Source organism: Nothoprocta perdicaria, unplaced genomic scaffold, assembly GCF_003342845.1.
Source record: "Nothoprocta perdicaria isolate Ctin4 unplaced genomic scaffold, notPer1 scaffold_350, whole genome shotgun sequence".
Taxonomy (NCBI): Eukaryota; Metazoa; Chordata; class Aves; order Tinamiformes; family Tinamidae; genus Nothoprocta; species Nothoprocta perdicaria.
The window spans coordinates 139,189-156,749 of record NW_020455589.1 but is presented as its reverse complement, the minus strand read 5'-3'; the positions used below and the strand labels follow the sequence as shown (position 1 = coordinate 156,749).

The window sequence follows — 17,561 nt, the reverse complement described above, 5'->3', positions numbered from 1 at the left end:
TGTACATGTGCGCCCGTGTATASTGCACCACAGTCATTTTTGAGTTAGGAAAACAGAAGCTTTCTCAGAAATTTAGATACTCCAAAACAGCAGTGATCATTTGTGATTATTAGCGATCAATTGACTAGGCCATGGCCTAGTTAATTCTTAACGTTGTTTTCACTATTTTTCCAATTAAAATTGTCATCTTTTGTTTGATACCTTTTTGTATCAGATTTATTTGGAGAGCTCTAAAATGCAGGTATTCACAAAAAAAAAATTATTTGGTGTGTCATTAGTGTTAAAATGGTAATTTGGTGATTTAAATGATTAAGTCATGTTTTTTTTTTATATTCTGTGTAGATCTGAGAAGCCTGCAGAGACAAGAGAAGTGGCATTTTATTTCCCCCATGGATAGACAGATCTGGTAGTAAGTGATCTTGAAGAGCACGGCTCTCTTGGCTCTACTGCACAAAATCATTTTCATTCCTGGTATTCAGGAAGTTTTAAGTTAATGTAAGACTTCTGACTCTGCAAAATCGAGAGAAAAACAGTTTTAAGGCTACCTAACGAGACATCCCCCGCTGTCTGACCTCATTATCTTCATGTGTGGTGGTTCCGTTTTGCAGCACTTTTAAAGAACAAATTCAGCTTGCGTCTAATCCAAAGTGTAGGCTGGTCAGAACTATTTGCTGGCGCGTCCTTTGATGCACTTGAGCACAGAGCTCTGTGCACGTGCGGGTGCCTCATATCTGGCTTTTCTTCCTGCAAGCTGCAGCCTGGCTGCCTGGATATCGGCCTGTTGCACTCTTTTCTCTCTAACTAACCAAAAAGTCATTCATGCTGTTACGTTTTTGTTACTATGATAAATATTTGTCTTGCTACTGAACGTAGCCTGACGTTTTAGCTCATTTCTTCTGCCTAGTTTGCCATCTGTGGCCAGTCCTAGGCTCTTAGCAGCCTTGTGCTGACTCTWACACAGGTAGGAAGAAACTGCCCTTCTGTATGGACGTGAGAAAGAGCAGAAGGGCCAACACATGGAGGAGACTCCTTATTTCCAGCAGTGTCTCTGCTTCCTTTGAACGAAGGAGAACAAAGCTCTTGAGTCATCATTAGCTTGGTCAAATGTCCTTAATAGAAGGAGTTAACGTTTTCTTCTAAAGAATATTTAGGTGCTGCAACTCTCTGGCTGCTATATCCCTTCCAAAACGATGCCAGGTACTGCTGTCGTTGTTCCAGGTTGTTTCCTCTGCTCCCTGAGGTTATGCAGAGGATCAGATGGGAACGGCGCCGAGCGGCGTTGCAGGGACCCAGCTTGCYGCCTCCGTTCTGCTCCTCTGACCTTCTGGAGCTGGCTCTGAGTCCCTGAGTCCCTCTGCCCATCAGCTGTCCTTGCTGTCACTGCGCCAAAGACAGATTTTCYTTTCCAAGCTCAAGTCCCTGCACCTGATGCACAAATGCTGTTTCACTGTGGCACTTAGGCCAGAATCAAGAAAAATCTGCTGGAGCAAGAACACTTCAGAAAACMTGTTTAATATTAACTGTAAGAGATTTCTATCTTACGGCACTGCTTTGTGTTTTCCTTCTTTCAAAGATGAACTCAGTGCAATCATAAATGCACATAAATCCAGAATTTAGGAGCAGCTAACATTGGTGGATACAAACTGTTGAGGCATCCCCAGTGCCACGGAGGGGACGTTGCTCCTTTGCACTAACGACRCCAACTCGAATAGTGCCCGAGGGAACTACCTGTACGTGGCATCCAGTTCTGCAGGTGTTTCCTCCCCTCTCCTCCCTGCAGCCCAACTCCTTGCAAGCCGCTTGCTGCCCAGGTGGCATCGAGAGAGGTGGGTCTGCCCCCTTGGACGTACTCCATCCTGCTCCAGACCCAGGCTCCCTTCCGCCCCATGTGATCCTTGAAATGTTCTCTTTTTGCCTGCTTAATATTAAAACTACACGATCTTTTTATAGAAGGAATTATGGGCTTAAAATTCAATAGTTTAGTGGCTAAAAGGTAGCAGGAATACGGTCATGCTTACCTATACAGAATATAAAAAGGTAAAAGCAAGCAGTGCTTTGCCTCATACCTGGGATCTCTGTTCTGACCCAGAAAAAGTAGTCTGTCAAAATCAGTGTTATTTTGTGTTGTACCAGATCCCAATGGCAACCTCTTCCTTGGTTTAATATCAACAAGCAATTTCTCTACACTTCACTCAACAGTCATATGTGATTTTTGAGCTGATGTTTGGAAAAACAGATCCAGTCCTGCCTTCTGGGTCTTTCATTTTGAAGCTGTCTGCTTTGATTTTCTTCCTGGATGTTTTTAATTCTTATGGAGCGATGCTTATTTTTTAATCATAACTGACATAGCTTGTTCTCCCATCACTACTTTTATATCTAGTGTTGACCATCTGCCTACTTTTTCCAGAACGCTTGCTAAAATGTGATATAATACCTTAAAAGCATAGCTTTAAAAAAACAGTGATTATATTGCTCAAATTTTGGTCTACCTGGCTATTGGTTATCTGGGAAGAGGAGTTTGCCCCCCTCCTCTGGCAAGCCTAATCTGCTTCATTACTTGGCAAAATCTTAGCAAAAACTGAACTGTATGGCTGAAGTCTCCAATCTTTCTGTAACTCGTAAGAAATGGGAAGAGATCAGAACATTTGGGTTCTTCCCTGTGATAGACACTGAAAACATTTCCTGAAATTAAGAGAAATGCATGAGCTGTGTGAGATTGAGACAGTGCAGGCTATGATATGACTGATTTTTATGTATTGATTTATTTTTGGCAAGTACTTTTCTTCAGTAGTCATCTGCTGTCTTTCCTTGCAGTGGAACAACAATAACAGGCCRGTTAAAACTCTGAGGAGCCAGTGTTGGGTGATGAAAGCAGGGGTTTCGTCTGCCCCTTTTTCACGAACGTGACTTGCTTGTTGCCTTTGCTGGAAGTAAAGCTCCCAGGTCTGTGTATAAAGTCTGAATTGCAGGCTTTTTTTTTAATGTATTTCCATCTTCTGCCCCTAACTGGCTCTTTTATCTTTCTTTGAAAGAAATGCTGTTGGTTAACAGGGCAAGGCTGTATGCTGTAGAGGGCAAGGCTGGTTTTAGGGGACAGCCCTGTTCAGAACATGTGGGATGCCATGTACTTTTTGCCTTTTCTCTAGGTGCTCAAATGAACAAAGCGTGGCACCCCMGTTGATTCTGACTTATCCCATTTAGCCCCCAGCTCAGTGGCAAGGATCTCTGTTTTGGAGGCAGCAGAGCAGATGGGAGCAGGTCAGCACACGCACAGCGGTGGCAGCACAGGGGATGCTCAGCCAGCACATCTGGGCCAGATGTGTCCCGGGGTAAGTTCAGCTGCTAGGTGACTAGAGCTACTTCTGCCACAGCTTTACTGTGGCTCCTATCACACTAGCTGGTTTAAAGCCATCACCACTGCAGCTGATGAAAGGAGAGGAAGAGAAAGGGAGATTCCAAACTGAAGCCCATTTAAGCCCTAAGCTATTTTACAGGAGTTTTCCATATGGAAGGCCAGCGTGTTTCACTTGTCCTGCAGGAAAGGACATCCTCAAAAAACAGCCCTAGAATGAGGCAGAGAGCACATTTTAGCCCAGTGCAAACAGTCCCTCAGGGAAGAGAATAGCCTTCAGATAAGCAATCGTAGGTGAATGTGAACATACAGAATTATTTTATGGAATTGATCGTTGTATTTTAAGTATTTTTTTATAAGCTGCTGAGGGCTGGCAGCCATATATAGTCAGGGTCATGCATGATCACCTTTAAAACTATGTCCGTATAAATAGACCAATGTATGATACAAGCTTTACAGGCTTTATAAAAGCTGTTAGTTGCCAAAGTATTTCCAAACTCATCTTTTCSTAGCTCTTTCTCCTTGATTTGGCTTGCAGGGAGATGGCACTAGGCTCTCATTCCCTGCCTGTGGGTTCAAGGTGACCGTCAGGTCTGGGCTTTGGAGCTAATGTCCTGGGTCATAATGAATCTCTGCTCTCCTTTGCTTTGGATCATCATTTATATGGTAGGTTTGGGAGTCTATGAACCCAACATGGGGGCATTTGGTACCAAATGCAGGGCTTCAAGTGGCCGTGRGACAATGTGGAAAAACACTTCAATGACTCAGCCCCCTTGTAGATGTGCTTGGGTTATTGGATTTTCCAGGGACAACCTCTGCCTCTAAGCACAGAGTAAAAAATAGTGCCGGTATGTTGTGCTTCATGCCCTGCAGAGGTGGCCGGGAGGCTGCAGCCTCCATCTCTTTGCAGTCACGATGGCCCGGCCCGAGTCACGCGAAGGGAAGCGCTGCCACCATGAATCCGTGTCACTGAGAGGCAGGGCTGAGAGCTGGCCCGGTGAAAGTCACTCTGCGGTGCCCCGGTCTCCGATGGAGCACACAGGGGTGTCGCGTTGCAAGCCCTGGGGTGCATCTCTTGGCAGCTAATTTCTGTCAGATGTTTGTGTCCCGTACTTCAGAGAACAGAATTGAAATGTTTGCACCTTTCGCAGGTGCAAAACCCCCGGCTTTTGAAAATGCTGAGGGCTCTGTGTAGTGCAGCTGCTTCGTGGGTGATCTGTGTGATGAGCACCACGTGGGCTCATCACGCCAGGGCACRGCACCCTGTGCTCTCCCACAGCGAGGCGTGAGCTCGAGTTTGGCTCTGCGGTGAGGCCGAGGTGGTTTCCTGCAGCAAAGGAACTGAAACATTTGAGCCTCCTGCACAGGAGAACCCAGTGCAGCCCCCACGGGCCTCACTCACGGCGTGGGCGGTTTGTCTTTGCTTCGAGAGCAGCAGAAGGAAACAGTCAGTCCCTGGGGTGGCTGTTCCGTCCCCGCTACACAAGCGGAGCGACCGGCTCGCTCCCCGGCACGGCGGTTTCCCCACAGAAACCGCAGGGTGCAGCTGCTGCTCTTGAGTCCGGGCCTCTTCGTTTTGTGCCCTTCATGTGTTTGACAGTTTCCAAAACGGCCCGGCACGACTGAGCAGGGAGCGACAATTCAGCCTGGRAAGCGCCCCGCGCCCGGGCTGGTTGGATGTGACGCAGGGCGACCCCTTGACATGGGCGCGCGGCCCTTGGTGCCGTGACCCGTTCAGCGCCCACTTCCACGTGCCCTGTGAGGAYGGTGCCAAATTTCCATCGCTGCCCTGTGTCAGCGAGGACGCTGCTGCCTCTGGTGAGCGGGCTCAGTCACTTGCCTGGTGCCAAGACAATGCTGTAAAAACTAGTGCCTCCAAAATACYGTTTTTGTAAGCGTTAGTCCTCCGGTAACTTCTGCAGTTAGTCTGAACCAATGCCCGAGGCTGTGGTGGTTTCTTTCTCTGTTGCTGTGTGGTGGGCTCCATCCCCAAGCAGAGCCTACAAGCCACGGTCAGAGGAGTGCACAGCGTGCAGAGGAGCTCCTCTGCCACGAGGAGCTGTGTGGAGGCCACTGGCAGCATCAGCAAGTGCGTGAGCTGAACCTAGGCAGTTTTCACTCGGGTAAAACTGCTGCAAGTTAGTGCTCCAGGGCCCCGGTACCGGGAGAGCTGCTGCTGACTAAGGCTGGACTAAGGACGGGCTCTGCCTGCAGGCGGACTTGGAAACCAGCTTATCTCCAGCACCGAGGCTTTGTGTTTAATATCCAGATTAATATCCAGCTCTTCCTTCACGTTCGTTTCTTTCGCCCRCAGAGCCACGTGCTCGACGGTGCCGAGTGGCGCCGGCACCTCTGCTTGCCCCGGATTTGCCCTCCAATGCAGTGTYGTACTGCTTGAAATAGGAGGGCTTTTCCTTTTGGGAGACTTCAGAGGTCTCRAACACAATCGGGGTGTTTTTATGTTCACTAGTTCTGCATACTTCATTTGGGGAGCAGGGGACTTTGGGAAAGGGTCTTGGATAGTCTTACTCTGGGCTTAAATTGCTGTGCCAAGTGAAGTTCCCGTGGGTTTTACTGGGCTGCTGTGCTAATTTTGTGGGTTTGTTCGAATATGCTTTGAAAGGGAAGTGGTGAGAGCAATGTGTCTTCCTTGGTAAAAAGGAATTCATCCATTCAAGCCACTGACACAGAGCAACGTTCTCCTTCCTCCCCTACCCCACCACACACACAAATCATTAAAGTTGCAGCATGCTGCAGTGCTTGTTGTAAATTGAATTAGAAGCAATTTGTAGCTGTATTAATACACATCATTCTAATGGTCTTTCATCCTCGRAAGGTCTGGCACAGACATAAAAAAATGATTTTCTCCTGAACGCAGGTAGGGTTGTTGGGGCTGTTTTAAGGCTTTTGCCAGCAATAAACTGCGGATAGGAAGATTTGGAAAGAAAACAAGCAAGAGGAACCAGGGAGGAAGGGAGGCAGGGGCAAAATGAAAGGGCTTCCCGTGTGTCCGCGCCTGTCCCTGYCCTCCTCTTGCCTTTCCTGCTGTGGGAAAAAAGGAGCCCGAGATGGTTCCTGCGACCTCTCCTTTGGATGCATCAGCTGCCTCCCACACAGGCATCTCTGTTAGCCCTTCCCTGTGCTGGGACAAACCAAGGCTGCCAAAGGCCCTCTGGTTCTTACTTTAAGAGATGCACTTGTCTGCGGGCCTCCTAGCCTGTAAATTTTGGTGATCTTTCCTCAAAAGTTGCTCAGCTAGATATATGCCTGTGTGAGAGGCTAATATCCAACCGGGCTGTGTCTTTGAATATTTATTATCCCATTAATACACCATCCAGCAGTTTGTCATTCAAGGGGACCAAAACCCTGCTGATTTCCCCTCTCTCATTCTAATGGGACATAATTATAAAACCCACCAATATCCTTCAGTCAGATGAAGTAGCAAGTCCCATGCAAACCAATTAGCCCATTGCACGAGCAGTTGTACTAATTGCTCATGGGCTCGTTACCAAGAGCCATGGTGTTAATGGAGAAGCGTGTTGTCCRTGGAGGCTCTGCTGCTCTAAGGAGGCCCCTGCATCTGTTTCCCCAGTAGCTGCTCTTTAATGAACCCTCTTGCTTTGTGATGCTATTTTCTCCTGGTTGTTCACACTTCTATTAATAGCCATACCCGGAACCTAACAGAAAACAAAATGCCAAGAATCTTTTATTTACCCCAAAGGGTGATCTTTAAATATTACACGTTAGTGTAAGCGCTTTAGTTGAGTAGTACGTAAASAAAAGATGAGAATGAAACATGCGTTGTTCACATGAGAGAAGATGGTCTTGTTATGTTTGGAATAATCTGTTGTCAAATATTTGAGTAAAAACCTGATTTTAGAGTTATGATTGGGGTTAGATATTTTGAATTTGGACTTTTTTTTTCTACTCATAATTTGGTCTCAGGATGGTGCCTCAGGCTTGTTATTCTCCGTGCTGTTGCTCAAAAATACCGGTGGCATCAGGAACATGATTAGTTTGCAGATGGGTTTCTTTTTCATTACGGGAATTCACAGGCACAGTCTGTGACAATCAAATTAAAAAAAATAGGGAAAAAGTATCTCTTGTGGTTCAGAGCAAAAGAGAGGGTTTTTTGGTGCATTTTCTCTCGTGTCAGCCATTTATAGAACAAAATTTACATATTGTGCTTTGAGCAAGAGCACTATGGGGTAATAATACGCAGCTCATGATTTGGGATGTAAGAGAGCAGATGTTACAAAAATAAATAATAACGAGGGGAAACGTGCATAATAAAAGTAGCGAAATAATGTCAAAGCAAGTAGGAGCGAGATGACGAGTAAGAGCAAGGCGAGCTGTCAGCTCTTTGTATTTAAAGAGGAAAAGGTGAGATGCAAACTTGAAAGCAAGAATGAAGTGCAGTTGTGCTGCCCTGCCCCTCTGCTTCCCCCTCCTGCAGGTCGTGCTGTGTGACTTGATTAAAGTCACCGGGCTTGGGGCATGACGGTAAGTTTTGCCTGCTAAAGGGCACTTGAAAGGGACAGCTGCCAGGTCATCCCAGGGAAAGTCTTTAAAACGCAGAGAAATTTATGAGGGCACCATGTAAATAACGAGCAGTGGCTTTTACTGAGTGATTTTCAAGCTGCTTCATTATATTACTCTTTGTTAACAAGATGGAGGACGTTTCTTGTAATTCTTTTTGTTTTCTTAACGTTTTTGAGAGACCCAACACAATTTTCTCCACCTTGGCAGAATTTATTAGAGCCCAGTAAGAAAATGCCCGAACGCATCCGCTTGCCCAGACGAACCCCGGTTWAACTGCCGTGTCCCCCCCGCCACTATTGAGGCCGGTGCGTCCTCTCTCTTCCAGGTGGCCGCTGCCTGTCGTGGGGCTGGAACGAGCACGGCATGTGCGGCGACGGCTCGGAAGCCAACATCCCCATGCCCAAGGTGGTGGCGGCGCTGGGCGACGTGGAGCCGCTGCTGCTCGGGTGCGGGGCAGGACACTCCCTGGCTCTCCGTGGGACACGGCGTGGCGGCGGCGGCGTCACGGATGGGGACATCGCTGCAACGGGTGGCTCAGCAGGGCTGCCAGAGGATGACCTATAATTGACACGAGAGTCTGAAGATGCACAAGCGGTTTGCTCCACTGTCAAAAGGAACGATGCTCAGAACACTATCACATAAAGACAAACTGAATATCCRTCTCTGTAATTATTTTACAGGTTCTTTGCACAGGAATTGTACTCACAGGTAGAACCACAAACCTTTTGCTTTGCTGCGATACAAATGAGGAAGGAATAAATCCTTGTTCTTYGGAGCTCTTTTGGGAGGAGCGAACTGCCTGCCTCATCGCTCATCATTAGTGTCTAAATCCTGTCCGAGGAAGCAGGGTGAGGAGGTGAACACGCAGGGCTACTTCTGCTCTAGTATTTTGTATCTTAATGTCATGATGAACGTGCAGCACCTGCCAGCTTCTACTGGAGGAGTGAGCTCCCAGCACCTGAGAATGCCCTTTGCATCACAGGGAAGCGTGAGTGGACATAAATATAGGCACACACATAGTTTAAACAGAAGATCAGGATTGAAAAGAGCCAAGGAGATATAATTTAGAAGGCTGACAAAAGGAGAAAGGGAGGCCCTTCTAAAACTAATTATATCCTGATTAAACTTTGAAAGGAGCAGCAATTATAAAGAATTAGTTCCTGTACCAGACATCAGTTTACTATAAATTTTCAGGGATGCAGCTATGCCACAATTATTAACTTGCAAGCCAGGCCTCAAGTTCTTGAAGCTGCTGCTTTGGGAAGAGAAACATGCAAGAGCTTTATGGAAACACTGGGAAACTGGCCGAGGGGCGTAAGTAGCTGCTGAGGACAGTTGGGTGCCCCAGGGCTCCAGTGGCTCTAGCTGCCTTTGGAAAGGAAGAGCAGCCAGGCTCAAAGCGAGGCTTCCCCCAGCTCTGCAGCCTGAGATGCAGCTCTCGGTGGCCCTGCTAGTTTGAGGCTCATTCTCGCAGCTGTTTCTCGGCCCGGCCGAGCGTTCCCRCAGGGCTTGCTCCAGGTGAGTGCTTGCCAGAGGGAGCCAAAGGGAATGGGAGAGCCTAGGTTACCTCCAAATATTAGTAAGCACTTAGACCGAACAGGATTTGGTAAGCTAGTTCTGGAACTGCTTTTCACACAAATACAGTGGATGCCCTTAAACTGGATGTTTACCACCCACAATAGTTGAGTTTGCTGTGGTATTTGATGTATGCAGAGCTCTAAATATAGAGAATACTACTGTGTGCTAAATGCACCTTTTACCGAGAGCCATGCTTGCTAAGCAGTGGTTTAATTTTTAAAGCAAGCTTGCCACGGAAGGAGCCTCGCAAAATGCCAGCAGAAGAACTCTAGAAAATAGGACAGGGAAACTTGCTAATGATGTATCAGTGCAGTCATGAAGAGGAGGATTTATGGTAGTAATATGCTCTGTGAGGTTATTTTTTTCCCCACTTGTTTTACAGTAGTCAGCCCATGGCCTTATTTGCAGCGTTTGCTGTTGAATGGAGAAGACGCTCAAGCTGACTATAACTGCATTAAAGACACTGCAAGAAACATGAAAATAATAACAAAATGGGTCCTCCGCAAAATGTGTGGAATTAAACCTTTTATTGGGACTTTTTATAATCCCTGTGTTGGTTGTGGTTGATCCTAGTAATGTGTTGTCCCAGGCTGCTGCCTCTTGCACTGTTCTTGCCTGGTGAGGCTGCTGTTTGCTGCCTCTCCTCACTGCTGCCCGGAGCATCTGTGATACCTGCCCTGAGCTGTTGTGCAGACTTTTCTGGCCCTTGCCTTTKAAGATCTTACCTTCCTTCCCCTCCAGAATCCATGTACTGAATAAACACGTTCTCCTGTTTCTGCAATCCTGGCCTCTAAATAATTTTCTTCCTTGTTTTGACAGCTAGTACATGTCCCCTCGAACCGAAGGGCTTCTGTTCTGAGCGCGTTTTGGTGGCGCGTCCTCGTCCTGCAGTGCAGTTCAGAGGAACTCAGCAGATTATGTAACAAATGGATGTGACTTGGTTGTATGAAATGTTCACTTTTTCAGATGAATAAAATGAAAGTGCTTTTGTGAAGAATTATTTGGGGTGGCGAGGAAGTAAAGGAGTCCTTTAATTTTATTTCCTGATCCTTTGATCAGGAAAGATCAAACAGATCTGCAGCTATTCCTTGTCTCTGCAAGGGGCAGGACTGCAGTTTCTCTTCTCTTTTGCCTGCCTGTGGAGCCTGCACAGCCTGGGGAGTTGTGTTTCTGTCCTGAGAGCTTTGCAGCTGGACAGGCCCCATAGATGCTGCTCTAGTACAAAGAGTGAATAATAGTGGCTAGCACATGGGTGAATGTCAAAACCAGATCGTTGCTCGTTCATTCAATAATTAATACCCTGTTTTATATGTCAGTATGCTTTCTATGCTTCCTTTGCAGAATCAAAGCTTGTACAAAGTCAGCTAAGGCTTTCTACTGAGACTTCACCTGTAAAGAGGGGAGCAGACAGTGTAAAGCTGCCAGGCAAGTGAGTAGACCCCCTTCCTTGCTGACATTCCCAGGGCTTATGGCCTGTTTCTTGGTGTCCTGTTGGAAAAGGTCAGTCTCTGTGAGGCAAAATGCAGAGCTGGTGCTCAGTGCTAATGCCTCTGGAGCAGCAGAGCAAGCAAGGACAGAGCTGTTTATGCAGATATTCAGCACGAAACAGAGCAAGCCGTTTAGCTAAGTACCTGCATCCACATTCAGTGCAAATAAACAGACAAGGTTGGTAAAATATATAAACACTGATACAAGGTAAGCAAGTGTCAACACAGTCTTCCCCCTCACCTCCCCTCACCCTGTTAACGAAAACAAGTGAACCTGCCAAGATGGGGACATGCACGAGGGGAAAAAGATGAACTTGAATATAACAGCTTCTCTGGAAAGCTGCTGTGGGTCTCTGACCAGCTGAGAGCCTTCAGGCTCTTGAGCAGCCTCTCTTTCAGGCTCTTGRGGCTCCTGATTGCTTTAATACTTTTGTGCTTGGAATGCTGGAGTATCAAAAGGAGATAGTATCTCCATTTGAAAGAGAGGCTCCTACCTACCTTTCTTCCCTTTTTACCCCCTCACTTTGCCTTTTCTGCCCCTGGCTTCCCTCCCTTATTGAAGCAGCTTCAGCCCTGTTGGTATCTCTAGTTCTTGCCCTCTGCAGCTGCCATGAAGGTCGTTTCTTGCTGGAGTGACAAGGTTTTGTCTGACTACACGGCTGAGCACCAGGAAACTGTGAGGTGGGAGGAGGAATGTGTGTGAGGTGTGGGGGTGTGTGTATGTGTGTGTATATATATATATATATAATATATATTTATATCTTTTTTTTTTTTTTAACTTGAGTTAAAATAATAAGTTTTTAACTTTTTTTTTTAACTTGAGTTGTGTTTTGGGAGTCGGGAAACTTAAAGATGAGGATGGAAAGCAGACAAAGGACAGCAATCAGAAGGCACAGAAGAAAGAATACCGTGGAGAAACACTTAAAGGAGGCACAGCAGGAAGCCTGAAATAGTCAGTGAGGTAAAACACAGGGAAAAAGCAGAGCAGAGGGAGTAGACTGGAAATCCAGGTGACTGAGACTGGGTAACCACACAGGGACAGCTGCATTCCAGCCCTTCCAGTACTATGGAATTGCATGCGGGGCAAGTTACCCTCTTTCAAGGGTGGTGTTGCTGGAGTTCATCCCTCCCTGCATCTACCTGACATTTCAAGTTAATCATGCGGGTAATTAACCCACACAGGCTTTCCTTTCTTACTAGTAGAACATCTTAGAATTTCTAGTTCTTTTCAATAGGGGCAACAGTGTTTCTGTGTTCACCTTCCCATTTTGAAAACATKTAGCTCAGACCTGTGACCTAAGCCAATCACATCTTTATGATTCTTGCCATTAAATTCCAGGCTCTCTGGATGAGGCTTTTACTTGTCTTAAGTAAGAACTAAGTCTTTTAGGGATTTTCACCTCTTTCACCTCCCTGTATTGGAAATCCTGCTGATGGCAGGTCTTTGTTACTAGAATTGCAGAGTTATGTCATTCTTATCACAATGTCTCTGTTCTATTAGAGATTTTGATATTTTTAAAGCATGTGGTAAGCCTTGCACTTTTTATTTCAGCCGTTTTCCTTTTTTTTTTAAGGCTCCAGATTTTTATCACAGGCATTTGGGTAGCATTTGTCATGTTTACTACCAATTTATAGCTCAGAGCAACTGAAATTTCTGAGGAGGGAAGAGAAATACTTAAGAAAACAAAAGACTTGCTTTCAAAGACTGGAAATAGATTGCAGTGTGTGGCAGATAATCATCTTGTGGGGTTTTGCACTTAAAAATAGGCACAATACAAAACTGGGGCTTATACTAGTGTTGCTGAATACCTTAGTGGACCCAAAGGGAATTGGAGATTTGAGCCTTTGAACCAAGCTCTTGGTTTATTTTATTTAAAAAATAAGTAGGAGTGTGTTCTTTGCTTCTTTTTAACTTACGTGCTATTTTAAAATCCTTGCTAAATGCTGATCTTAGAGGCTTTGCCTCACGACAGAAAGGACCAAAGGAACGTGGAAAGGGAAAACGGAGCTGGGAATGTGTGGAGACGGTCTCTGCGCGTCCGAGCAGCGCTGGTGGGAAACCAMGTGCCGCGCTGCGGGACAGCGGGAAGCAGAAATTCACGGAGTACCAGGGGAACCCATTTTTCAGCTTAATTAGAAATAAGAGCTATCGCAAAGTAATTATTCCTGAATCAAAGCTGGTGTTGGAGGTGAGTCAATTCGAAGGTGATACTTATTTTGCAAAATCTCCAAGGGCATTTTTGTTTTCTGTTGGAAGTAGGGCACGTTTAGCTTCCTTCTCAGATGAACGTCTGCAGTAAGAGGTTCAACACAAGTCTAAGTCCAGTCCCTCTTTTCCTCTTGTAACCAGCCCTACCCTCCTCCATCCCCCACTTCTTTTTTTTTTTTCCTTATCTGATTTGAATGCACAAATTTCTGGTACCTATAGCTGAGGGGTTGCCAAGCAGCAACCAACACGTGGTGCCAGTTAAGGGTGCGGGTGCTTGTTCAACCTGCCTAGTAATCCWGTGCTTCAACGTCCCAAGCGGAAGGGGTTCCTCTAGGGGCACTGGCCTCTCCTGCAGACAGTGTCTGTGTCTCTCCTGGGCAGTGAGTTTGCACTCCCTGTTCCTGTGTAAATGCTGCATTTCAGCATTCGGCCTCGGAACACTTGAAAAAGAGAATGACAACAACCGATGCTGAGGCACGAAAACGGGATGGTCCCAAGCAAGGTGTAAGCCAGCCTGTCTGGAGCAGTCAAGGATCTGATCCCAGCTCTCCTGGGTCCTGCACAAGGCCCAGCYTTTCAGGATGGTGGCCCTGGATGGTTCCTACAGCCAGGCCTCACTACTTCCCCTGGCCTTGCTCTCCTTCCCCGCCACCAAGGGCTCTTCCCTCACGCTGTCATTTGCAGGAGCCCCTTGCCAGAGCTCTCCCACCTCCTCCTGCCCATCTCCCRCTCCTTGTGCTGCTGCCAGCCCTTCTGCAGCCCCCCAGAGCTCCCGCCGCGTGTCCGAGCCCTCCGCGCCGGCCCCAGCTCTCGGGGTCCCTCAGTGGGAGGCCTGTGCAAGACTTGGTGTGTTGCTAGAGGAGGAAACGCTGAGCTGGGCTCTGTGTGCAACAGAGATGCTGGTGAGAACGCTGGAGCACCGTCCCCTTCGTGTCTGGAGGTGGTTGGTCCTGGGTAGCTACAGGTTTTGAAATGCTCAGGTGAGTGCCGAGCGTTGAGAACCCCACCTTGGCAGCCTGAACTCAGGAGCAATCTTCCCATGTGGGTTGGTAAATGTATTTGGCTTTCACATACTGGCTTTACGAAATAGGAAATTTGAGACATGCAGTGTTCCGGTGTATTTTCTAACTTGACATTCATTTTGCGTTCAGATTTCGCACTCGATCACGAGCAAGCATTTTGTGATCCCAGGAGAGAGAGATGTTGCTACTACAGTCCTAGATGAATGCAGGGGCTTTGGGACTTCYGAACAGACAGGTACTTTACACATGAAGACAAATAAATGAGTGGCTTAAAAATAACCTACCTAAATTATGCATATTTTCATGTAGTAAAGTTGGTTTGTGTTTGAGTGCAGAGAAAAAGTTGCTTCCAGGATATATATGGAAAGCAGAGCAGTAGGTTGCCCTGTTTAGAAACGGTGAAGAAGAGGCACCAGGTGACAGGGCAATAACTGCTCTTGTTTCTGCTGCAGGTTTTCCTTTGTAAGTGTCTCTGGGCTCAGTTCCTGTTTAAAGGCCTTGCCTTAGCTCGGCTTGTTCTTTTCCGTATTTCAGCCTGCTCATTTTTCCCAGCAGCAATTTGTTTCAGTGATATATTTTCGTTTCGACCCTGAAACTTTAAGGAGAGAGAAGGCAATTTATGTGAAAAATCRCTCTGCCCAGATTAATGACTGCTGCACTTGAGCGTTATCAGAGCGGTATTAGTTAGATTCCTTGCTGGAGGCAGAGAACAGAAACCACTTTTGAGGTCTTCACTGTTGGAAATAACCCTTTTGGAGATGGTTTCACGTGTGGTGTTGGTCCAGAGGAAAGGGAAAAAAAAAGKTTTTTTTTTTTGTGTTAGTAAGTTAAACTACTCTAATTGCCAGTGGATTTCAGGTGCAGGTAAAATAACTGGGAATCCGTCGCTGAAAGCTGAGTTTCCAAAGGCATTGTTGATTTCTGAATGTGTTTCTGCTCTTGTTTATGGTGATGTGAGGTCAGAAGTAGTTGGTGACACTGCTGGAAGCAGGTGCTCAGGATCTAACCACGTGTGCTAACTTCCAACTTTCAACCAACATAGACCTCCTGTGTTGGGATTGGGAAGGCTTGGAGGAATCAGTGTTTTATTCACATCCTTCAACACATCCTTCTTGGATATAAAAGAGCCATGAGGACACAGTAATGTTCTTCTGGGGTTGAGCACCAGGTTTCAGTGCCACTTGGGTCCCTGTGAAACATTGCAGGTGTCTCCCTCTTTTCCTGAGTCGTCAGTGCTGCTTCTACACTGCTTGTTGTGCAGAAGAGAGTCACTGAGGGACCTTAAAGCCCAGAGCATCTCCTGGGTGGGAAGCACGGTTCTGCTTTGGGAAGTTTTGTAGAAGTCTCTCAAAGACTTGGTGACCTCAAATCAAAATAGAAGTCCCCGAAGCAGCAGTGGAGCTGGTAGATGTGACAGGGGGACAAGCAGTGAAGGTCCATGTACGTGCAGGGCGCTACGGGAGGGAAAGACCCATGTGGGGCTTACGGGGCTGAGTTATTGGTGTTCCTTACTTTATGGTCTTAAGGATTGTGAGCAGTCTTCACATCAGGCCCTTGAGCAGTAGTATCGAATAGAAATTTTGGTTAAAAAAAATCTGTTCTGGATTCCTAAGACATGGTAGRAGGCTGAGTTGTTCGTTATGCAGTTTTGGAGCCTGGTTAGTTTGCAATCTGTAGGTAAGAACATTTATTGGCCAAGACTAATAGCAGAGAAACAGGGAGGAAAATGTGTCTCGGGAGAAAGTCAGTGGAACTAGAAATCAAGCACATACTGCTGGATCCAGGACTGTAAAGGAACTTCTTTATTTTTTTTACGACGTTCACAATCACATCAGCTTTTCTCTTGCTTGTAGAACGTAGCTTGAGGTCTTTATTTCTGGTTTCTCTTTTGGAGTGGAGTTGCAAAGACAAGGTCCAACCGCAGTCCTTTTCTGCTTACAGCTTAGCACTTACCAGAGCCATGAGTCGCTTCCATTTTTTTTGTTTTAATTTCTGCCTCCTCCAGACCTTGGAGCTCTGCTATTCCTTTCCCCTTCTGTTCCCCTCAGCAGTCGCAGATGCTGCAGCTTTTGCCTGGAAGGTGGCCAGCTCATTAAACAGTCTCACACGAGGCTCGAGCAGCATCTTGCTTTGCAGAAGCGCCTCAGCAAGAAGGCTCAGGCAACCAGAATGCTCTTGACACACGGTGTGCAATTGTCCTTCTAGGATCTCAAATGACATTCAGGGCCATTTTGCTTCTCCCTTCCTACCCCTGCATGGTGTGGGGCAAATCAAACGCCACTCAGGCACCTGGATTTCTTTCAGATCAGGTTTCGGAGCAGGTGTGTGCTGCTGCAGCCCAGGGAGGAACACGTAAAGGACGGGCCACAAAGAAGGAAGAAAAACTGAATTCGTTTCATCAGCTAAAAAGACAAACTTTTATTATTGGTAGGGAGGGAAAGGGAAGATACCTAAATAATTATAGCTTTTCTTTTTTTTAACTCTTCCCTTAGAAAATTACTAATGGTGTGAATTCTTCAGACATTGGTTGTATCAAGTGTTTGCAGGCTTCATTTATTATCTACTAACCAAAAATTAGCATTGTTAAAACCACAGCAATACCAAGCTTTTCTCCTACATTTCTGTTGAGAACACTGTATTTATTCAAGATTTTAGAAGCGAGTCTCTGGAAACCCCTGGTTGCTTCAGGAAAGGATTCCCCTTTACACTATACAGCAGGCACTGAAACCATGATACAAAATTTATTTCATGCTAGAATTGTTTTGCATAACATTGTGCATGCATTTTACTCAGAAGTACTAAATTGCATACAATGCTGTTGTCTTGTTTCTTAAACTTTGAGACATTTTTATACTTGAATATTTTCCTGATTTTTGTACTATAAGTCCCAGTTTTAAAATAACACTTTCTTTTTTTTAGTTTAAAATTCATACTGATTACTTAATATGAACAATTTATGAAGGGTCTTTATGTTGGATCTATACATCAATAAAATACAACATAACCAGAGCTGGAAAATGAAATCTAGCCCAGCTGTTACTGTCAGGTCCGAAGGAAGGTCCCATGTGTCACAAGCATGCCAACAAAAACAGACAGGAGAGAGTTTCTTATTTTTATACACTTCTAGTCGGATTAAAAGTTCTTGATTTCCATGTCGCTGCGATGAACAGTGAAGGCGGGGTCAATATGACCGATGGCTGCCTGATTGCACTTCTTTAAAACCATTACTCTGTATCTTGTATACAAAAAGAAGCGATCCATAGCAAAGAAATGTACAGTTTTATCATGTTTTACAGTTTGGCTACAACAACGTATGTAAAAGTAAAGAGCTTTGAAAGAAAATATATAACTTTGCTTTTTTTTTTTTTTTT

General features: G+C 45.9%; 1 protein-coding gene and 1 long non-coding RNA gene across 2 annotated transcripts in view; one reads left to right on the top strand and one right to left on the bottom strand.

The window, feature by feature from the left end:
* The window catches only part of SERGEF (secretion regulating guanine nucleotide exchange factor), a gene marked incomplete at its 3' end in the record, with an annotated part of 103,344 nt that extends 94,934 nt beyond the window's left edge, over positions 1 to 8,410 (top strand). Inside the window, exon 11 of the mRNA XM_026044160.1 lies at positions 8,220 to 8,410. Coding sequence (XP_025899945.1) covers positions 8,220 to 8,410 — 191 coding nt within the window. The remainder of the gene's footprint in view (positions 1 to 8,219) is intronic.
* A 5-nt stretch (positions 8,411 to 8,415) lies between these two features.
* Positions 8,416 to 15,510, bottom strand: LOC112951448. The gene is made up of 2 exons (XR_003250216.1): positions 14,475 to 15,510; positions 8,416 to 8,452 (listed from the first exon to the last, which is right to left on the bottom strand). It is a non-coding gene; the product is annotated as an uncharacterized LOC112951448 (long non-coding RNA).
* Positions 15,511 to 17,561: the final 2,051 nt, after the last annotated feature.